The sequence below is a fragment of the Xiphophorus maculatus genome, chromosome 24 (assembly GCF_002775205.1).
Source record: "Xiphophorus maculatus strain JP 163 A chromosome 24, X_maculatus-5.0-male, whole genome shotgun sequence".
Classification (NCBI taxonomy): Eukaryota; Metazoa; Chordata; class Actinopteri; order Cyprinodontiformes; family Poeciliidae; genus Xiphophorus; species Xiphophorus maculatus.
This window is the reverse complement of record NC_036466.1, coordinates 7,531,406-7,555,636: the sequence shown is the minus strand read 5'-3', so window position 1 is coordinate 7,555,636 and position 24,231 is coordinate 7,531,406. Positions and strand designations below refer to the sequence as shown.

The following is a 24,231-nucleotide window of genomic DNA, read 5'->3' as shown; positions in this document are numbered from 1 at the left end:
TTTTGTTCGTGTTGCCTGATATTAATTAGCTGGCTTTTTAAAATTCAGACTCACTCATCATTTATAAAATTACAGTCATCCCAATAATGTGTTTAATTAAAAGGATGGAAAAAAGAAACGTTTGGCTCTAAAGAGTCACTGTGAGAGCTTGTTGAGAATTAAAGCAACTGCTACCATTTTTCTGAATATGTCAAGGCTGTGAGTTAGTTGTATTAAAAATCAAAGGGACTCTGTTTTCCCCATCACAATATTTCCCTTGTGGCAAAACTAGAAGCTGAAATGTGTTTTACATTTTAGAATCAAGTATTTATTTTAAGGCCAAAGTGACTTTGTTTGTACCGGATCAAACCTCTTGTTTATGTTGTAGTTGAGTACTCAAGAATAACAGGCAACCCTACCTCATGCATTTTAACACGCTCTCATCTGTATTAGATTTTTGTTACCTCCTTTATTAAGATTTTTTTGTTTGTTTGTTTTTCCCTGAATTTATATTTTTTAATCAAATTTTGAGGGGACATTTGGCTAACTGTGTTGCTTTAAATGTGTTGTATAATGATTATGTTATTCAAACAATTTATAAAAAATTATATATAAACAGTTGCCCCATAAACATAACTTGTATAAACTCTAAAACAGATTTTACACTTATTTTTATTTACGCATACATGTATTTTTGAATTCTCCCAGAATATGGACTACATTTTTAATGCCCTACTCGATGTACATCTTTTGATCTGGTTCTCCAAAGTGAACCATCTCTAGGGTAGGTTGTGCATGTGGAGGTTACCATGGTGATTGCATCCCAGTTAGATGTGAGCCAGCATTGTGTTACCAGAATCCCATGCTTGAGCCTGGGGCTATTAGCCGAGGTCTTAGACTTGCCATGTAATACTCAGGAAACCTTAGAGCTGCTTGTTTTTGCTCTTTTTTTATTCAACAGCATGAACCCTATGCCAACCATCTTGGATGCTTCACCGCCTGCAGAAATATCAATCAGTCATACAATGTCCTTGTGAGTGTCCATGAGTGACTCCTGCAGAGATTAAAGGGTATATTTCTCACCTTAAGATGGATAATTATGGGAGCAGCTGAACCGTTTCCATACCTACTCTGCATTACAAATTCAATTATGACTTTATCTTCAAAGAATTTTTACTGATACTTGTGAGCTTGTTGAGATATTCTAATAGGAGGGCACCAGTGGCTTTGTACTTTGGCCCTCGATATAGCAGAAGATATGATAATGCTGGATGGTCTCATAACTTTAGGATCAGAGCAAGATTGAAATGTGTCTATCAGAGGTTAATTTTAGGAACATGTCATTGCAGCCTTTTAAAATGGAAACTGTGGGAGGTTCACATAGAAAGTCAAATGTAGGAAGTAATTATTGGATCTGACATTTGAAATGTTTATAATCTGAAATAGATTATTTGGTAAACAAAATACTCAAGCAGCATAATTTCACATTGGATAAGTAGTTTTATAACTTTACTACTTTAAAATTTATATTGAATCCTATTAGGTACTCTTAAGTACGAGATCTATGTAAAAGGCATATATCTTGTGTTTTAATTTTCTTTCACAAATGTACCCTTCAGTTCTGTTTTGTCTCAGTGGTTTTGATTTCTGAAGATGACATGTATGTGAAAGAAACAACTGAAGACACAACATAAAGTTGCAGAACATTAATGATGTATCCAGAGCTTCGTTGCACTACACAACTATCACCAGGATACCTATATTAACTGCAATGCAAAACATTGTTTGCTGGATACTATATTCACAGCCACACCCCTTCCTCTACAACTCCTGATTAAATTTTTGTTTCTCTTCTTCCTTTTCAGTGGAAGGATGCACTGACTGGTCCGTGGACTACCAAAAGTACAAAGTCCTTGTTGGGGAGCCTGTCCGGATCAAGTGTGCTTTATTCTATGGATATATCCGGGCAAACTACAGCCATGCACAGAGCACAGGACTTAGCCTCATGTGGTACAAAAGTGCAGTGCATGGGGATTTTGAGGAACCCATCAGTTTTGATGGTGCAAGGATGAGCAAAGAAGAGGATTCTATATGGTTCCGACCAGCTGAACTGGATGATGTGGGGTATTATTCCTGTGTATTAAGGTATGTGTTTTAACTCAAAATCCCAAAGATAAACAGTTTATCTCCACCTTACAGCTCGAAATGGAGCAAGCATTTGTTGCAGAATCCTCCACCATTTTAGGGGGATTATTTTGCCAGCGGCTTGTCTATAAAACGAAGTAAATAACATTGTCTTGCATCCCTGTAGGCATGAGAAAAGCCCTGTAAAAGTCTTCCCCTGTAGATGTCTAATAAAGTCAAGATGTAGCCAAAAAAAATAGCTGGTCGAGGTTCCACAGAGCGTTTTCTGTGCCTCCGAGGCCTCGTTGCCTCATTTTATATGTTAAATTAGTTTTTATTTCCCACTCAAGGGCAATAAGCCATACAACGCAATTGGTAAGTCTATAATCCTTTGGCCTTCACAAGTTCTTGTTTTCTGAAAACCTCATGGAAAGAAGTAGAATGCTTGAGAGTGTACTTCATCTTAAAAAGATGAAGTACACAGTGCACAGTGGGAAAAGCTGCTAAGATAAAAGAAAGGGGAAAAAATTGACCTGTTCTATCTTCCCTCTTAACTCACTGGATGTTGGAGGCATACAATTGTTTGATTTATGAGTTAGATTATGTGGTAAAACTTCTGGTTTCCCAGCGGCTTTCATCGACATGAAGGTGGTCTGTGACCGCTCAGAATGAAAATGTTAAGCTGCGATCTGTTTTTGTTTCACGGCAAGAGGAACTTTAAAACGCATCTTTCTGCTTGATAGAAGTGCCGTCTTTTTTATTTTTTATTTGGCAACACTTATGCGCTTTAAGACCTTTTGTTAAATAGAATCGAGGGAATAATGTGCACTTGAACAGTAGCTTTCAACGCAGGTTTCTTTGTGTTTCAGAAGCTCAACTCTAAAGGAGTTTGGCTATTACTATTCCACACCATTAGCACCCTCCCCTTCGATGTGGCAGCCGCCGTGAATAGAAACATGGTGAACCAGTCCAGCAATTCTCTATTCACTCGTGTTGGCAGCGGTTTCTGGAGGTAGACAATCAGCTCAGAGTTATTGTGTAATCACACCGAGTAGAGTCTTGAGATTTGATTTGGATGAGCACTGTTGCGTTTTCACTGGTCCCTGCCTTTGAGAAGCAAATTAAGGGGCAACACTTATTTGTTGTTATGGAGAGAGAGGGAAAAAAGTGCAGAGCTCTTTCAGTTAACAGGAGATTTCTCTTTGTGGACTTGTCTTTGAATTTTTGTTGTCTGTAATGGTTTCATAGACTTTAACTGTGTTTTCACACTTGAGGATTAGGAGTCAGCTAGCTTTTTCTCAACATTATATGCTTCCTGTCTTTCCTCGGTAAAATGGAGCACAATAACTTGGACTTTAAGTTGCATTTAATGGTTTAGCTGCACAATTATTTTTCCTGGACTGTTGCAGATGAGATCTAGACGTATGTGTTGTTATCCACATTGCAGAGCTGAGACTGAAGTTATTCTGCAACATCTTCAATTCTTTTTGCTTTAGTGTTTGAGCGCTACCGTTAACTGTGTCCAAACAGGAAGTTACCTTCTCTCAAGCTACCCCTACTACAACTACAGTTTCTGTTCCACTAGTGGCCGTAACCATATTTTAGAAAAATATATGACTGCATGCTTTGTAGATATATCATCCTACCATCAACACATGTTAAAATAATCATCTTAGCTGGAAATTGACCTAACTTACTGCATGTCTGCCAGCTATAATAACTGAACCGACTAAAAAGAAAAAATAACAATCAAGCGAAACACATTCATTTGTCACAGTGTGTTTACTGTCAGCTTTGCAACACTTGAGTTAAGGAAATAAAACGCAATAGTGTAGGGAGTTTCACATGCTTGATTATATAGTAATAACTTATTAACCTTGTAGGTAAAGGGCGTTTTCTCTTGACTGGCTCATTAGTCAGCTCTCTGCAGCAACGAGCTGCAGTTCAGGAACAGGAAAACCTGCTCAGGAAGACTTCCACAGCATAGGTTGAATATACCAGGTTTGTCTGAGTGCTGATCAACATTTTAAAGGTATTTGCAAAGACCTGAGCCTTTGTAATTACCTTGGTCTTCCACAAGATCAGTTTGTAATTCCACTGTGGAGAATATTAAAGGGCAGCTTCAAAGTTACGGTGGAGTTTGATCACTTGATCTGTAATGCCTTCATGTTTTACCTTGTTAGAGATCAAAGAGGGACACTCTGATGCATGTCATCTATAATACCACTCAATATAGAGCTCTTCCATTATCAGTTACGAAGATTACTATATAGCATATAATTGCACCTACTTGGGCATGTTCTCTGCTTTTGGTTGAAGGTTAAAAATGCTGTAATGGATTCACATAGTCTTACAAACACACTGCAGCACGCTCATCTGTTCCCTCAGTATGACTCATTTAAATTCCCAGGTACCCCAGCCAAGTCAAAGGATTGCTCTTCTCCTTTGTCTCTGGAGTGTGGGCCCTATAGATGATCAGCACTCGCATATGTTAACACATTACCACTGGCTCAAGCTCTTGGCTGTGTTTTCAGCTGAGGATCCTCGCCGTTTTGAAACGTGAAGGGCCCTGGAAAATTGGAGCCCTGTGAGATGGAACAAATGAACCTCAGCACAACAATAAATGATTTCTCACTGGGTACATTTCATAGTTGAGCAGACTGCAACAGTTCAGCACCAGTTACGATGAGATCCCTTGATATTACATTATTAGTCTGATATAAAGAAGGGGGAAGTATGCCAGTCACATTAGGAAATTTAACTCTGCATCTAAAAACGCTGTTTTTGTTTAACTTGAAACTTTATTCCTCTGTGATTTTAAACTTTTGGCCTTCTTAGTGCATTTCTTTCCAGTCACACACATCAGTGCAGGCATCTTCATCGCATCTTTGTTTACCTGCTCAGCTGCACTTAAGTGTGTCAGAGGGCATATCCTCCGTACACCAACACACCCGTGCACATCAGCATACACACAAACACAGAGCGTCAGGTTGATGTGCCCAAGAGACTAGCTGTCAGTGGAAGGGAACTTGGTGTACTTCCCAACCTACATGTGACAGCAGACCAACACACATTCACAATCAACATTTCAAGCAGGCTGAAGTATCACTTCTACTCTCTGGGTGAGCATGGACGTGCTCGTACACACGCAAGTCCTAGATGCGTTACAGGCACATGATGAGGGAGAACAGGAGCGGCATGCAGTAGCGAGACGGAGAGGAGCAGATGAATACCGCCATACGTCAAATTGAGGTCAACACTCAGCTGTTTCAAACACAATACCCTGAGGAACTTTGTCGTATGAAGAGCGAAAACATCTGCAGCGGCAGTCACTTAGAGTACAATACAAAGTGAGGCGCATGCATGCGCACAGGCAACCTGATGCATTTGAAGGTACCTGTGACTCTCCTGCATTGTTGTAGGTCTCTGTAAAAAAAATATTAATAGTGTACTGTTTCTGCTGTGATTAAATTCTGCTTTTGCATCTGAGGAAATCAAGCGAGAAGGAGTCAAATTAGACATGAGTGGGAAAATTATATTTAGATCTGTCATCTGAAAGGAAAATGTTTTGCGCTAAGGATTGAAATAAGGCATAGAAATAAATTGAGGAACAAATGTTGTACAGTGGCTTTCAAAAATATTAATACCTCCTCCAACCTTTTCATGCTTTGTCATGTGACAAACTTCAAAGTGTTTTTGTCACAGAGCAACACATAGTTGTATATCATTATGAAGCTGAAATTGTGTGGTTTTTAAAATTTACATATATAACCGAGAGAAGTGAGGCATGCATTTGTGTTCTTCCTCAAGAGTAAATACAGTATAGAACCATCTTTTGTGGTTTTCATTGACTTAAGATTTTTAAGGTCCATGTGTACCAGCTTTGTACATCTAGAGACGTTTTCACCATTCTTCTTTGCAAAATATTTCCCTATCTCTGCTGGAAAAGATTACTGTTGTGTGCAAGTTGTAGAAACAGGAGTCGGCTTATTCCCAAAACTATTCAAGCCTAAAATACCATCTCAATGCAAGCAGAGATGTCTCCAACGCTAATGTCAACATCCACAGTCCACATTTTGAAAGGATTTTTTTCCCCGAGAACTTCCATGAATGAGCACAGGTCCCCGAAACATCTGAAATCTGAATAGGTATGATAGCATTTTGCTCCAGCCTGATGGTTGAATAACCTAAATAACATATTTAAAACAATAAATATCTTTTTTATTGAGCTCAGATGGCTATTTATTCAGTAATTTAGGAGCAAACTGTTTTTTAAATTGAAAATAGATGGTTTTCAATTAAAATGTAATCAATTTTGATTAACTAATGACAGACCTTGGTATTAACTTGTTTTTCCCCTCACTAGTTTAAAAAAATAGATATAATTTTATGTCCAACTAATCTACATAGTTTGAATTACAACATTTTTCTTCCAAATGATATTCCATTGTGATGTTTTAGATAACAAAGTGAAGAAAAAAAATTTGCTTAGCCATGGAAAATTTGCTATTCATGAACAAATGACCAAATGTGAGAAGAGCTACAGCAAATATATCACTGTGAAAGTACAGAGATTTATCTAAAGGACAGATGTATTGCACAGGAAGAAATGTTGGCCCCTTGTAGTTAGCCAGCATCTCACCTTTGACCCCGCTCACAGGCACTGGCATGCTGCCACTGCCTTAGGCTTATTGATGGCTTTCCTGCATGCCCTGCAATACCTGGGCTGTCGGAACCAAAGGACATTGAGAGGGGAGGATTATAAAGGGAGCGGTGTGCGTCTCTGTGTGTGCATCCTTTCTTTTATTTAAGCTTAAAGTTCCCGGTGTGCATGCATCTCACCTTGCGTCTTGAACACACACGTTACAAAGCACCTCCCACCTGTCCCATGCCGTGGCCATTTTGACCATATTAGTATTCGTGTGCAGGAGTGGCTGGTGATCTCTCAGGGAAGTGACAGTCAGAATGGGCTGTCTGGAACGCTCTGTCATTCAGCTCCAGTCAGGGCCTGTCCAATTGATCCTGCCCAGCTGTCAAAGCCAATGAGAGACGCTAGACTAAGGAGCAGCATGGATGGTTTTCGCTGCAAGAGGTTGTGGATGATGGATAAAGAAGTATCGCTGTATGGGCTATGAGCTACCTGGAAAGAAACAATCTGGTAGCACCTCTTTGACAATATGTTCAACAACGAGTGTTTCTGAATTCAGTTTATTTTTTAATCTTTTCACACCAAGCATAACATCAAAGAAGGTTTGATATCACAGTGAAGAGCGAAAAGTTCTTTTTCCTACCAGTAATCGCACCCAATATTGAATATACATCACCCAAAAGATCATAGCTATGAAACCTTACTGATGATAAAACAAATTTAGATCTGCTGCTGTTTTTCACTTCCCAGTAGTTGTTACATCAGCAGCTTGTGTGTGAGCATTTTGCTTCAGCAACTTTCTGCACTGTTCAGCAGAAAAAGTAAGAAGTTACTGAAGCATAAAGCAGCCGAGGCCTTGGAATCTGTTGATCTTTTCTAATTAAGATTTTTCTGTTTGTCAAATATGAAGAAGAGCCAAGTTCTCTTAATTTTGTTAATGCTTTGGTTGTTGTGAGGATGAGAAAGTAAACACCAAATCTTTGTTTCTCAATGAATTATCTACAAATAGTTTTTCATGACATTTTTGCCATGGTTTTAAACTGGTTCTTTAATATTGACACATTAGATGCCAAACAATTGTCAAAAAATATTATTTGTGTTGTCACTTACTTGGAAGGTTTTTTTTTTGTTTTTTGCAAACATATGATAAAGGTCACAAATGGTGATTTTTAAAGCTCTTGCTGTTAATGTGTGTTAATCTAATGGCAGATTTAAGAAGTCTTGGCTCTATAGTGCAGATTTCAGAGAAATAATCACAAATCCATTTCAAACTCAGCGCTGTTTTTGCTATGACTTCCAGAAAACAACCATAAAACCCAGTTTAGAGAAGTTACTCAAATGTCAGAAAGATCTTGAAATTTGAACCTGAAAAAAGAATGAAATTTTAACATGGGAAATTAGCAGGAACCCTGGTTGTGAAGCCCTTTCAGGCTTTATAAGCCAATATGTAGCAAAGGTAACAATCATTGTTTCACTGGAAAAGGTGCAGTTAAAGCAGAATCTGATTGGGAAAAAATGGTATAGAGCCAGCACACTGTCATTAATTGTTTTCACTTCTTATATGGGGTCTGAACTGTGTAATATGGGTTTGCCAAGCAGCTTTATTTCCCAGTCAGGGGTTATTGATGATACCCCTCTGTAGTCAGTATTCTTTTACACCTGTATAGCAAAGAGTGCTCCGTCAACCCTGCTTGGACAGCCTGTTAGCGTGCTCTGTGTGGTTTAGTATAGACTGTTTTCCAACAGCCATTGTCTCATGATGTATGGGCTGCTGTTTGGGTTTGGGCAACCTTTCACACCATGCTTTATTCAGCTTTCTGATGTGGCTGTGTGAAGTTTGCCAGGTATTCACTGTGGATGTCTGATGCTACAATGGCACTGTCAAAAAAAGAGAGAATGTGCTCTTCAAACCACTCCGGGGCAACGAAATGAATAGTAATAAACTTTTGTAAAAGACATATTTTAGAAATGCTGTCATTTTGTCTATGGCTTTTAAATCTGCTGTTTATTTCTCTCAACTGTTTGAACTTATGCATCCTGCTAAAATACTATGTGATTCCTCTGATTCGCATTTGCTCAGGGTTTTTCTTATTGGTTTAAATACATATACTGCCCCTCTTTGACCACAGGGGTTTCTAGTCATAGATCTATGGTAGCGTTGTTGGTAAGACTGTTACCTTACAAGTGTGGATTCTCTCTGGCTATTCCAGCTTCTTCTCACAGTCCAACATGACTGCTTCGTCCATTGGTCTCACTAAATTGTCCGTAGGTGCGAGTACAAACGGTTGTCCAGGGTGTGTCCTGCCTTTCACCCAATGATCGCTGGAGATAGACACCATCTTTCTTGTAACCCCCTAAGGACAGGCTGGTATAGACAATGGACTGATTTATGGTTTTAGTCATCACCCATTTTATGGTTGCATTTTCATTTTCGTTCAATTTTTCAAAGATATGCATTTTGGCTCAGGTAAATTCAGTAATCAGTGTTTCCTGCTTTTGCACCCAGGGTTTTATTCATATCATTCAATTGCATGCTTAAGGGTTTAGTCAGTCTAATGCCTCCCCCATATGTTTAGCCTCCTTGCTATCCTGGTCCACATTAAGCAGAGGAAGTCATCAGACAAGACCTATCGCTATCTGATAGTAGGGACATTGACCTTCTCCTCCTCATATCTGATGTTAGTTTTTATCTGCCAGACAAATGTCAGAAATACCATTCCCCAAGCCCAATCACTCTGGCACCACTGCTGAGGTTTCTCCCTCCCTTCCATCCCGATTGGATTGTGAACAGCAGAGCTGCGAGCGAGACATCTGCAATACCACAGCTGTCAGTCAAACTGCTGTGTAGAGGAGAACTCACACTGCTTTACTGGATCCTAAGGGTGCAAGAATGATGGGGAAGTAGCTGGTAGCTGGGAAGGAAATTTCATTAAAATTTCATAAAACTCAAAGAGCTATTTTTTTAATTTAACTGTTGCTGAACATTATGAAACTTTTGATCATATGAGTTTGCACGAGCTTTTTAGTTTATACTTAATTCCTTTTAAGAAAGGATATGTTATAAAGAACATACTTGTATGATTATCATTTTATTTTTTTGTTTAAGATCCTTTGAGAAATTGAAATAGTCCTTAACCTCACTGGTCACCTTGAGTGTTGTGGGTTGGATCCCTGTATTACTTTCAGAGCACCTTCAATTCATCATAATATAGATTCGTCAAGGTCTCAGAAACATCTCCTGGAATATTCCATCCATATTGACATTATGGCATCACCCAGTTGCTCCAGATTTGTTGGCTGCTCATCTGTGATGTTAATCTTCTGTTTCACCACATCCCAAAATATAGTGATGTGTAGGGATTTGGATTTTCTCTGTTACTTTGGCACTTTAACATTTCTGATGTATTGTGTGGATTTTAGGTAGTAGACTAAGCGGGGATGGATGGTTCCTCTGTGCTATGTGGCACTTCCTGTTTGCCTCTGATTTCTGTTTCTGAGTTTCTTTGCCACTGTTGAGTAGATGTATTTTCTGCTTGTCATTGAGGATTTTTCTTGGGCATTGGTGGCAACGGTTGCAGGAGTTTGTCCCGTAATCGGTGGTTGTGTCCTTGGGCAAGACACTTCACCCGCTTTGCCTGCTGTCAGACTGCCCCAGGACACCTGCGGCTTCAATCCAGTAGCTTGCTACCATCAGTATCTGTATGTGTGGATGATTGAATGTAGTGTGAAGTGCTTTGGGGTGCACTGGAATTGATAAAGTACTATATAAGTACACGCCATTTTCTGGTTGTGTGTTTTATAGCATTGAATCCAATAAGATTCTGTTGCTTCAGTACAACCATGTCACTTTCAAAACCATTTAAAACTCTATTCCTTGTTTTATTCTGTATTTGAAGCTCTTAAGTTGTGTTCACTACAACTTGAAGCCTTCAGTTGATGGCTTGTGATTTGCTGATTCACTTCTTTGTGTCAACCATTGAAGTCGTAAACCTGCCTTTTATTGCCAAAAAGCACCAATGAGAGAAATCTGATCTCAATATTTATATTATTCTGTTTTCTTAGTTGCTAAACTTCTAAACAAAGCTAGTAACAAATCAAAGATGTACAATGATTTTCAACAGCTAGATGATCACTCCTACTGAAAGAGCTTTTTTCTACCAATACAACCCATTCTCAGAGTGCAAGAGCCCAGCAGTGATAATATGAAATGGTTGGTTTGTGTTTGATATGCATGGGAGTTAGACTGCTCACTCATTACACCCAGAGGGCCTTGGGACCAATGAATAAGGTCATGACAGAGTTAGAACAGAATAACAACCGAGACAAATTGTTTATGCTTGTTATGAAATCAGGTTGTAAGCATAAAGATGAGTTGTGACTGTCAGAGAATGTGAAAATAGCTCCCTTAAGGCATCGAACAGAAAATGACAGACTAATGCATTTGCACAGAAGAAGCACTTTTGTCAGTTTGAGTTGTACAATTTAAGAAAGGCTTAGAAGAGTTTGAAGACTTGCTTCTTTGTTAAAGTAGGTTTTTGGAGTGAGATGATTTATGCAAATATTTTCAGCACTGTGTATTTTTAGCAGAGAAGATCTTGATGACAATCATATTGTCTGTTGTGGAGTTAAAGGAACGAGGTTGTCCCAATACTAAATACAATTTCAAACTGTACACCAGTATTAAGAAAAATACTCTATTAAATACTATTTTTCACATCACATCCATATTTTTTGCATTGTTCTGAACTTAGCAGATGGAAAGCACATCTTAATGGAGAACCCAGTCCGACCGAACACCGTCATTGGGTTGTCTGGGTCCATAAAGCAAATATTTACCCAGATAGTTTTATCTCATGGTTTAATTGAGGTTTACTACTATGCTGTTGCAGATACAGGAGCTTTACTGGATTTTTTAAGTTGCTCTCAAACATCAGTGTTACAGGGTGAGCTTGTGACTTGTGGCGTTGTTTGGCTTTTCCTTTTTTTTTTTTTTTTGTCTGTCTGCCTCATAGGGAAAATACCAATAGTGGGGATGAGTGTCTCTGTCATTGCAGTGAATGAGTCAATTTGTATTGATTTTGATGCAAATGAATTATTAATTTGTCTCGTATTGATTGTATCGAGACATCTTCAATTTTTTCAAGGATTTTACTAACCAGGCTGTTGGGGTTTCTTGCTGCTTTTGCAGCCATTCTGTTGTAGATTTGTGTTTTTCTCCTGTGTCATGACTTCATGAGTCTTGGACAGGCTCAAGCTCTCAGACACTTTAACTTTGTAAAGTTGTGGTATACAGAAGGTTTGTGGTTGATAATGAAGGATGTTAATATGCCCATATCATGCTCCATCCACCACCACTCTTGACACTAGGTATGAGGTTTTTGTGCTGATATGCTACCTTGTTTTAGCTTTACTTTCACTGACTTGCAGGGAGTTGTACTTGTGTTTATCCCAACATGTCAATTTTCACTGCAAAAAGAAGAACATGATTGGCTTCAAATTGTTTAGCTTTATGACTCTTTTTATTTGGCTAACATGTTTAGTTATTTGTGCTACATACTGCACAATATATACTGTTTGACTATCTTCATTCTGAGAGCTGAAGGCCAAACTAACCACACAGTCCAATCCTTCCACCATGGTGTTCCTACAGTAAGAGCAGGTCAGCAAGAGGATTGAAACAAGGATGGTGACAAACTATTAGATAGACTTAGAGACTTAGACTTAGACTGACTTTATTGTCATTTTGCATGCACAGGGTGTATACAGAACGAAATTTCGTTGCATACGGCTCAGGACAGTGTTTTGAGCTTCCAATGCTGTGAGGTTACTCCAGATGATTTGAGGACAGAGTCTGTTGTTTCAGGGTGGCAGAAATGTACCACACTGTTACAGGGGCTAAGTAGGTGCATGTTAGACTGCAGTCGGATTTTGGATACCAGGATGCTTAATCATCCTGGACTTGGTGCTAGAGCTGACAGGTGAGTTATGAGCTGGCGCCACAAGTAGGAACCCCAGTCTTCCCACTGCTCACTGTGACCTTCGCTCTAGCTATAAATAATGAAGCAGACGTAAGATACTGATTCAGGATAACCGGGCCAGCTCTATCTTGGTTTAGGTTATCTTGATTTTTTTGTGGGCAGGCATGGTAGGGCGAGACCTCAATGAGCTTAAGCATTTGACAAAGTATCATGGGTGATACAGTTTCCTGCACAGTGTTGTAAATACTGTAACTGAACTGTGATACAGTACTTTGTGAAATTATTCCGAGCCGTAAACTTTTTCACATTGAATTTTATTTTAACCAACACAGCAAATAATTACTTGTACTGGAAAATAATCATAACAAAAGTAAATCACCCCAGTCAGCATTATGCAACTTTCTTAACTTCACCCTGGTATCTTTCATGCAAACTGATTATGAAAACCAATTTCTTTGTAAATCTTCTAGAAAATGGCAGTGCATACTTCACAAGAACCAAGAAATGTTCATTGTACCTAAGGCTGCAAGAACATGTCACACTTCAATATCAAGGTACTCCTCAGGTTTTTTTTCCACTGCAGTGCACCCATTGTTAAAGGCCTAATTTATGGAGTGCACAACTAAATGTTGCTTTCAACAGATTCTCCCACCTGAGTTGTGGATGTTTGCAGCTCCTGTAGAGTTACCTGAAATTATTGCACCAGGCAAAATGTCCTTTCACCTGATGACTTCTACACCAGTGAATATTATCACTTGAAAGCCAGCTGTAATATTTAATAAGCAATTATTCCATCATTCCATTTCTATTAGGGAGGAGTTAGTTTAATTAAGAGCTTCATTAAGTTAGTTCATTAATTTCCCCCCAGGTGCCGTGGATTCACAGGAGAATTACAAATCAATTCTGCCGCCTATTATTTAATACTAAACGAAACAGTTGGCGAATGAAAGGCCAGGTTCGCTTTGGCTTCATCTTCCAGTAGCAGGTTGTCAGTTATTTTTGAAGATGAGAAGAGTGTCTAGAGCATGTTCTCCTATAAGTTTAATTGGAGCAAAATCCCATGCATATGTTACAGTAAAGTGAAGCTTTGAACAGCCTGTTTAACTCCTTCCTGGCCCTTTCCTCATAATTTCACAGAATTTGCTGCATATTGCATCTCAAACCCTGTGCCTGCCCTCCAGCTGTATCCGGTAGCTGTCAGGCTGACACCTCTCCGAGATGATGTGTGCAGGACGCCATCTATCATTGCCGCAGCATTGCATATCTGCTTTACTTTGACACATCCGAGTGACACACTCACCCATTAATGCCATAGTGTCACCTAGCTTGTTATCACCGTAACCGCAGTACGCAGAGTTTCACAAAATGCTGACTGCACGGCACACAATTAAGTCTCGGGAGTGTGGAATCCTCCTCCTGCTTTTTTTTTTTCGTCCTTTGAACAGATTTTCCGCTACTTAGAGAAAAGTGAAGAGATCGCCCAGCTCTTCAACCTCGAAAAGCTTCCTGATGGATGTGAAATGTTGGAAAGACACCGTAGGACAAAGTGTTGGCTCACACCATCAATCACTCATGCGGAGCAGATGACACAATTTCCCCCCGTCTCTCTCTCTGTCTTCCTCATCCAGTCGACGAGTTTATCAGCGCTGCCCAGAATATTTAGCAGAGAAAAGGGCGCACCCGTGGGATCTCATTTGCACAGGTGTCCATCTGGTGGAAGTTGTCTGGGATAATCTCCACATCATGTCACATTTGCATCAGGGCTTCACGAAAAACAGCGCCCGTATTGTAAGAGACGCCAACAGCACGGGCCGGTTCAGAGGGGTGAGGGATTTTAAAGCTGATACTGTAGCGAGGAGTCACATGTGTGATGCTAATCCACAAGGCCGTTAATACGACACAATTATGTAAGGATTTAACATGTTTGTAATTGTTTGTTGGTTCAGCTCAATTTGTGTAACCAGCTTTAGTTGGAAAATTAGCAGTGAGATTTTCGCTAAATACTGCCAATTTGTTTGGTCTTTAAACCAGCGGGGATTTGCTGCAGTCAGCCTCGAGTACTTGTCAACTGTGACAGCCTTATTAGCCTGTTTGGGCACAGAAAATGTGCTTTCATTGAATTTATTGATCACCCACAACATTTGCTTCTGATCTCCTTCTTCAAATAGCACAACTTTTACAGTGGATCAATGTGCCGATTGATTTCTATGTTCCGTTAAGAACTGCTCAAGCGGCGGCTCCAGCCTCCAACTTTACTCTGGCGTGGAAGAGATGTCATCAGTATTATTACAAACCTCTCTATAATCACAGGAGAAGACTCAGTCAGATTGATTTAGTGTTTTACAACAAGTTGTTTTCTTATAAATTGATAACAGATGATAAAGGAAAATGGGAAATAGTTGTATCTGCGCTGACTGGGTTTCTGAAATGAACAATCGTCAACAAATGCTTTGGAAATCTAAATGTGATTACGACACAATTTACTCAACAAAATGTAATGCTCTACTGGTTCTTCAAAATAAAAGCATTCCAAACTTCATAAATGTCATAAATTGAACATTGTTTTTAAGCACAAAGGCAAGTATCTATTTCTAATCAGAAACTTATTGGGCATAAGTTTCTTGTAATAATAAAACAATTCATTGTCGAATTGTTATTAACGATAATAAAACTAATTCATAACAGTCTCTTTACATGTTGTATTAAAGAAAACAGGGCAAAAATAATTTGTACTACTTACAACAGGTAAAATAAGTACTAAACACATAAGAATTTGTCATAGTAAATATATTTGTAAAGGTGCCAATGACATAAAATTTTCACCAGGTGTTGGTAGCAACACAAGTAATCCATGTATGGAAAGAAACCAGAACAGCTAAGAGAAAAGTTGTTCTTCCAAAATTTGACCTTTGTCAACATACCGCTTGACATAAATCCAGTGGAAATAATTGTTGGTGTTTTAAAGAGAAACACCTCTTTAAATCATCTTTGCTGAATTTGTTGCGGCACCAGTACACACACGTCATGGTGAATTGAGGAAGGTTTTTTCCTCAATAACAAACATCTTACCTTGCACCTTATTTGTCTTTAAGCTCCTGACATTAAGTTCTGCACAGGAACAAAACCATTACATTCCTCCTGTTCTTGTACATATATTTGAAATGAACCACCTACCTCAGCAGCAATATCAAACATTTCTTTCACTCAGGATGATTCCCAGCTATTATCTTTAGACACAGACAAAGCATGAAGGCTCAGGCGTTACAAGCAATCTCCCATTTTATGCTGCCTCTGCCTCGCGTTGTAAATTCTTGTCTTTATGTATATGACCTGAGCAGTTACAGTACATCAGCTGCAGAAGATAATTTTCTGCTACTGTAGCTGGCTCTACAAAGGGCTAATGTGTGAAAACAAATTCTCTATCAATTCTCTGGAGCTGTCACTTTGCTAAACATCTTGCTCCACACCGTTAAAACAAACGAATGTGCATTAAGAATGAAAAATTGCAATCAAGAAACGGTTCCATTTGTGGAACTCACTAAAACATTAAATTAATCTGGAATTGCTTAGATACTAATTTGTTGTTTGAAGGAAATTTACCATCAAAAAACAAGAAAAATTCTTCCTATAGATGTTTTTACATTTAATGACTCACTGCTCTGAATCAGAGTGAACCTTGCAGCATTTTTACAGCTAACCAAAGGGAGTGCTGAAAAGCTCTGCTTTGCAGGCCTTTCAGGGCTTCAGTATAATCCATTTTTCCTCATTCTAACTGGTTTTTGTCACTCTGTCATTCCAGGAACTCCACATACTGCATGAAGGTGTCCATGTCCCTCATAGTGGCAGAGAATGACACAGACCTTTGCTACAACTCCAAAATGAGATTCTTTGAGAAGGCAGAACTAAGCAAATGTAAAAACATCACCTGCCCAGACATCGAGGACTTCATACAGCCGGGGGTGGAACCGAAAATAGTTTGGTACAAGGTAAGAGGCATTTTATTTTAAAGGATCATTGAAATATATATTTCTTCTATATTTGAATAATTTCACCGACACTTGATATATCTCTCCTTTTGGTTAGCGGTTCACAGTCATCATAGGTAGGGATTTCCTATTTGGGGATTTTAATTATTATTTTTAACCTTGTTTTTTGTCTGAGTAAAGTTATTATGCAGAAGTTATTTACGGCAGATTCTCTTGCACTGCCTATGATCTATCTATCTCTGCACCTTCCTGGTTATATGATTTAATGGACATTGGTCTCTCTTTTCTGACCAACACAAACCTACCTAAGGTTAATAAACTCACCTTACCTTATCTCATTAGCTTCTAAAACTCAAAATGATTAATATACAGCTAAAGCATATTGATTTGCTATGTAAACACATTTATCTGGCTCTCTGGTTTTAAACCTAATCCTCCTTCTAATGAGGAGTTGTGGGCCCACAGAGTGTAACTGACCCAGCCAGAACCTCTCTGTCCGACAGGCTTCTTAGACAGAGCTGTTAGGTGCAGCTCGCAGACCAATTCATCAAATGTTACTCCGCCGGATAAGATGGCCAAATCGCTTTGCTCTCCTGCAGAAATTAAATTAAAATAGCAGACAATGACTGTGGGCTCCACACCCTCCAGTTATTGGCTCTCACTTTGCTGGTGGCTGATTAAATTCTGAGAGGCAGACCCGCTGTGCCCCAGTTTTCTTTGCCTCAGGTGGCCCCAAATCTCCGAGCTCTGAGCTGATCCTGAAAGGCTGTACCTGCCTTCCTCTCACTACCTACATGGTAGCATGAGCTGAGATACAGAAGGAGGGTAATTAAATCATTTTGCTCTTTCGGGCTGTTTTTCATTGTGTGCTGAACCACCTGGTGAGTGTTGGCCTGAGTGCTTGTCAGTCCCATCTTTCAAGGAGTTAGCTGAGGAAGCAGCATCCCTAACCACTGAATGACATAAAATATCCCTAAAATATAAAGTTGCTTTACACTATTACCCATAAATCATAGCTTTTATATTGTAAATGGACCTAACCTACATAGCTTTTTTCTTTTTAACCAGAGTTTATATGTCTATGAACAACCTGACTCTTTTACATCAAAGTAAATTCACTGATTAAAGTTTTTTGGCCAATTTACAATCTCTTTTATTTGTATGGTAAGCAGACAAAATGGTGTAATTTCATTTTAGCTACGGTTAAGTTGGCCAATATATTTTCAATAATCAATGCAGCTTATCGGACCAAAGGCAATGCAAACCTAGCTGTGCTGAACAAACAACTCAAGACTGTTTTTTAAACCCAACTGCCTGAGAAGGAAGCTTGTACGACACTTTAATCTTGCATAGTTCAGAATCATTCCACATTTTCAGCAATTTTCTAATATCTACAGTTCTTACAATAACCCGTCTTTGAATTAGCTTCTTACTGTCAATAACCTAACGACCGAAAGGCTAGTGTAAGCAAAACCTTACTACTGTTAGTGATCCATTTATCAAACATTTATTATTTATTATTTCATTATGATTCTGTGTTCCTTAGTCTTTTTTTTTATTGGATCAGCCTTGTTTCTGTTTTACCTTAGTTCAGTTCTTCTTAAGGATTCTAGTTTATAACATTTATTTCTTGTGTCTAGTTATTCCTTATTACTCTTAGACTCATTTCCTTAGTCCCCTGTGTGCGCTCCCTTGCCTCCTGTGCCATTTTCAGTCTCTATCTCCTCAGCCTGCCTTCTGCTCTCCCTACACACCTGCAACTCATTAGCTAATCAGCCCAGGTCTTATATTTACAACATTCACTCTCACAGTATTTAAACCCTTCTCCCTCACACTCTTTGCTGGTTCCTCCTGTTTTCTCACCATTAATTTCCCCATTATATCCTGTAATATTCCCCATGTTTCCTGCTGGCTTTTTCCTTGGATTTATAGTTTTTTCTGCTCTGGCTCCCTGTGCTGCCTGTTTTGTTTTGTTTTTTTCATCTTTTTTTCATTAAAACATTCAACATGACCAATGCTTCCAGACCCTGTCTGCATTTTGGTCCATTCAAAAACTCACAATTCATGACAAAAATGAAGTGTCAGGGTGACACGATGAAGGAAGTAAACAACTGTTAGCCCAGTTTTATTTTGAGTAAGAGCAATTCAGTAAAATACAGAGCTTGTTTTTGTTCATATATCAAATCAGATTATTGTGAACAAGGTTGTTCTTAACATTGGTGATCTGCTCCCCATGTTATTCATGAAATGTTAGGGATTAAGGTTTATCTGAAATGGCAATTTTTAAAAATCCAGTTTATTAATGCTATATATTGCATACCCAAAATCTGACATTACAATCATCAATGCATAGTCTGCAAAGACCTTTAATGAATTTAAGCAACTCGGGTTGGTTGTAGATATCAGGTTAAAGTGGAAGCAATAAAAGAACCAATTCAGAAAAAAAGGGACAGACTCGCTATTCTTTAAAAAAAATAAAAAATTTTGGCTTCATTTGTTGCTGAAGATAGCCCACAGTGTTTTTGTGTGGAGAAGGTTTTAACATTTTGTACTACCTGCTGGTTTTGTGGCATAACGGAAACACAAAAGAACACATAGAGGAAAGTACTATCTGCTGCCAGAAAGCTGCTGGATGTCAGCTTGGATGATGAAGCAAAAATTATCCTAGCAAGTAAAAAGCATCCACTTTTTACTGCATTTAGGCTGTTACCTTCAGGGAGAAGGTTTTGCTACCCAGAACAAAAAAGTATATATATATATATATATATAAATATAAGGCAATGTATCTATCCATTGTTGCGATCAGTCATTCTGCAATATTTCCTAATTGGGCCACAAAAGTATACATTCCCTCTTCACTTAGAGCAGATGTCTGTGACTTTTACAATACATCACTTGTCATTTTTTTAAGAGCCACCATTTTATTTCTATTTTTATGTTTTGGAAAAGAGAAAAAGCATAGAACATTTGCATGAAAAAGGAGAATCTATGTTTTGTTTTATGGAAAATGATGTAAATAAAAAATAATGTTCTACCTCATGACAAGATAAAAAACATATCTAAAGATATTACTGGTGCATTTAGTGACATTCTGTTGCTGAGAAAATAATGAAAGTGCAAAAACCTGCATTTGTTAATCAATATATATATATATATATATCATCATATAAACATCAGCTATAATTTTTAGCTAAGTTTAAACGAGCCACTAGGACAAGTCAAAAGAGACCTTGGAGCTCTTGAACCACCAGTTCCAGACCCCTAAATATAGTTAAAGTGAGAAGATGTTAAAAAAATATATATTTATCTTTTTTGCCAATGACTAAGCAGTAAACAACAAGTCATGAATGCATAGGTATTAATTATTATTTGGTAGATAATTTAATTGCTTTATTCTTCAATTTGTTCAAATTAAAATAATGTTCTCAAGTCTTTTGTTCCCCTCTGACTGTGGTCATGATGTAAACATTTTAAAGAGTACAACTGAAATCAGTGCAGTAACTATAGACCATATATGTCTGAAACTTTTGCTTATGTCTGTCATTTGATTTGTAAACAAAAGGACTGCAAGCCAAAGCAGTGGAGACAAACCATAGAGAGAAGGAGGGACACTCTGTTCATCAAAGAAGTGAGAGAAGATGACATTGGGAATTACACCTGTGAAATACCATTTGGGAACTTTGTTGTTCGGAGGACTACAGAGTTATCGGTCACAGGTAAGAGAATATTCCACATTTTTCCATCTTTTCCACCTTGAACTATTCCTGCAGCAAACTGAGGCGTATAACAAAAGCATAACAAATCTAGATTGTCTGAAACCGTGACTGCACACTGGCAGCAGCAGTGAAATCCATTCATTTTTCCTCTGATTTTATTTAAACTGTTTTGCTCTGTAAAAAAAATTCAGTTTGGCCTCTGTTCCTTTCAGTCAACATTGCAGCCTCTTTTGACTTCTCAGCTTTTTTAATTGCTCAGTAGTAGAATCCACTCTGAGCCACTTCAGCACTTTTCCTGAAGGCTGTTGAAATATTTAAGCCTGAATCCGGAGCAGGTGACAGATTGCTTGTCAGGGACTCTGTCACAACCAAGGTTGATGCAAAGCATTTTGGATGACTTCATTACGGGCAACTTTTCTACAAATGTAATGTTTTACTTTTTACAAGTGAAGTTTGAAGTTTTTGTCATTTTTTTTCATAAGTGTTTATTTTTTGTCGTATTCGTTATTTTTTCTGCTTGGCCGATTGTTTTCCCTGGTTTATAAATATATTTAGTTAAGTTTCTATTCACATCATGAAAGTTTTCATGAGTGAAATGGAAACAAGCTAAGGTTAGCCAGGCGTTTCTGTAAACTCCTTCCTCATCAAAGATCCTCAGCAGAGTGCGATGCACATTACGTTTATTACAAGTGACAGGACAGCAAAATATTTTCTCTCCATCGCAAATTTATTCAAGCACATGTTCTGAACCAGGTCTGTTTTATTGGTTACAAAACAATCACTCTCCACCGCTCAGCCACACATACGGCTCCCAGGTAGAAAAAAATTAATGATCACACTGAAGACATATTTTATACTATACAAAGACTTGTCAATCAAATTACAATGATTGGTTGGAACATATGATGAGGTAACCTGTCTCTACATCTATGAGAAAGTCATTGGCAGAATTATATTATCAATTAAGGTCATTCCTGACATGAGTTGAACACTTCTTTAAGAAATGCACCATCAGCAAGACTTCCTATACGTTAAGTGTGCATTTGACCCACATATGTCATCCCTGTGTGTGTATATGTGTGTGTCTGATAATCACAATGTGCCAAAACGCTTTATCATACTGACTGACACTGATTTTACCCAGATATTATTTGCACCTTATTGCAAGTTTCAGAGCCACTTTATCCAATGATGGCAAAGCAAATCATAAAGTTATTCATTTGCTCAAATGTGCTGCTGACCTAAACATCAAACAGTTGGAAGAGCTCCTTATCATTATTGGCCCCTGGAGGCTGGGCACCTTACCTATGTAGTCCTTTGTCGTTTTTCACTGACATCTTTGTTGCTTTTGTCTTAAAATGTGCAAATGATGCAGTATGAATGCATTCACACTTGGATTTACAGTATTTTGTGCTGTTTCATTTAGGTTTTAAAGTGCTTTCCTGTAATTACTGTATGATTGTACTTTGCTTGGGCCTTTAAGAGGGCCACAATGACGGCCTCGATTCATTTCTCACCGCCCTCAAAATGTCATCGTGGGAGAACAGTCTCAATCTTTCCATCTACCTTTGAGACATCCAGCATTTCAAAACAGGCGGCAAAAGATGATTAATGATAGTGCCATGGCAGTCGAAGCAGCATTTATGATTTTTAAGAAGAAATAATCCTTCAGCCGTTTGTCTCGGTGGGTTTTCTCCCACACTCTCGCCGACTGTGGAAGTAATGTTTTCTCTATGTAGCTTTTTGATAAACTGTCTAGGATATAGAATGACTTTGCTAGAAAGATAGACTACAGCAGTCCTTAAAGAGCATAGAAAATGGATGGATAAACACTCTAAATTCAGAAAGCAAAGTTCTGCTACAAAGAATCAAAGGTAGTGGAGGTTCTTATTGTTCTCAGTGGATGTAGAGACGTTATTTATCGTTGGAAAGAAATGTTGGCGCATATTCTCTTTTTGACAGGTTGTTTTTTTCTGCTTGGAAGAATTGCTTTGCTGTAAGTTTTAGATTTGCTTTTGACTGAAGATGTTTTCAGTTTTTCTACATTTTCTCTGTGCTAAATACTCATCAGTTTTGATCAGTCTTCTACATCTGTATGCCGCTTCTGCCTCTTCACACTCGAGACAAATAGTGCCTTAAAAAGAGCATGATTTTGCCATCTAGAGAGACGACGTGAGACGTTTTCTGATCTCTAATCAGTCACCACATCAGTCCGGAGGCCTTAAGACTTTCAGAAAGCCACTATAATCCAATCAATGTTACGTGTTTTGATAAATTCACTGGTTTCATTTTAAATCAATGTCTCCAACTTGTTTTATTAGTTCTTACTTCTTCAGGCAAAACACCCAAGTTTGTCTTAATTTTCTCAATTAATCATGTCAGCAAGCATTGTAGGGTTCAGTTGTTTAGGAAATTGTCAGCCATTTATTTCTGTTATACCCTCAGATAAACAGCCAGTGAAAGTGCAAATGTTAGATCAAAGCTCCACAGTAAAAGGAAAAAGAGGTTTGTAGAGCTAAATCATTCACACAGCGCTGTCAGCGCACATTGATACCTCTGGTAATGATATGTGGACAAAAACATATTTAATATATTAATATTTTATTGAAGTGGGATAATCGTGCATCCAACAGTTCTGCCTTTTATTTCTATTTTGGTTAAAAATCTGGTCTGCTCTTAAAACCCCACTTGGTCACGTTGGATTTGCCCTTAACCTGAGCCATATGCTGCTAAGAGGTATTCATGTTAAAAGGTAGTATTTCCTTTCTACTGTTGCCACATGCTTCAAAACTATACAAAGTATTGAGAAAGTTTCTCAAATGAAATACAGTCGTTTATGCCCTAGCTTGATCTGTAAGATGTTTTTGACTGTCCACTAACATTTGTAGGCTTCTATAATAAAAATATTTTAGCATCTCAGGGTAGTCCTAAACATTTAGAGGTAATATTGACAAATAAACATGTCAAAATCTCTATTTCGCAATTCAATCTTAGTCTCATCTAATCAAACCCAATGTCTCAGTGGAGTTTAACTACTCTGATTGGGATGTAGATTAAATCTAATTGCTGTGGAGTCTTGGTGACCCTGAGAAGCCATACTCAGCTACTTTTCACTTTACTCTGAGCTTTGAAGATATTTTTTTGCTATTCACCCAGTTGATCCACAACAGACATGTCTCAAAGCTTTGCGGAGGGACAAGTGGCCAGACTATATTTGATGCTAAAATCATAATGAGCTCTGATGCTGTAGAAAACACATTCATATTTTTCAAATTAAATTTTTGACTTTATGAAAGGTGCCCTATTTGATCTGTTAGATTAAAAACGGGTAGAGAAAGGAATAGTGAGGGAATACATCTACCCAGCAGAAGCAACTTTAGTTTGTAGAATAGACTGTCACTGTAGTTAATGAGCTGGGACTGATGCTGTTGACCTGCTTTTCTTATTTTAAATTGCCACACGATGAAGTGTGCTTGGCTGCAAGAAAACACTGTTTTGGGTCTTTTTTTTTCTTGCACTTGTCAGTATGGAAGGAATCAATTATGCAGCAGACAAGCAAAAAATAAAAGTTGTTTTACTTTGGTGTTTTAGCATTGACATCTGTGATTCTTTGGCAGTTTTTTGGCTTAAGACAATAGTTGATGCATTACTTTTGTAGTCAGCACTTTAGTCTGGGATCCTAAAAGCCAGTTTCTATTGAGTGAGCCACTTTCTTGCATAATATTTTTAAGTCTTTGCCCCTCGTGTGACCTGATGCCAAAACGCATTCTTTAGTGATTTAGTTAGAGCATGTTCATGCT

At 38.3% G+C, this 24,231-nt stretch overlaps 1 protein-coding gene across 3 annotated transcripts in view; it reads left to right on the top strand.

Moving 5' to 3' along the window:
- The window catches only part of LOC102234441 (interleukin-1 receptor accessory protein-like 1), a 214,608-nt gene that overhangs the window by 76,904 nt on the left and 113,473 nt on the right, over positions 1 to 24,231 (top strand). For all 3 annotated transcript variants that reach the window (XM_023329810.1, XM_005805004.3, XM_023329809.1), the window contains exons 3-5: positions 1,845 to 2,124; positions 16,529 to 16,715; positions 20,278 to 20,431. In XM_023329810.1, coding sequence (XP_023185578.1) covers positions 1,845 to 2,124; positions 16,529 to 16,715; positions 20,278 to 20,431 — 621 coding nt within the window. The remainder of the gene's footprint in view (positions 1 to 1,844; positions 2,125 to 16,528; positions 16,716 to 20,277; positions 20,432 to 24,231) is intronic.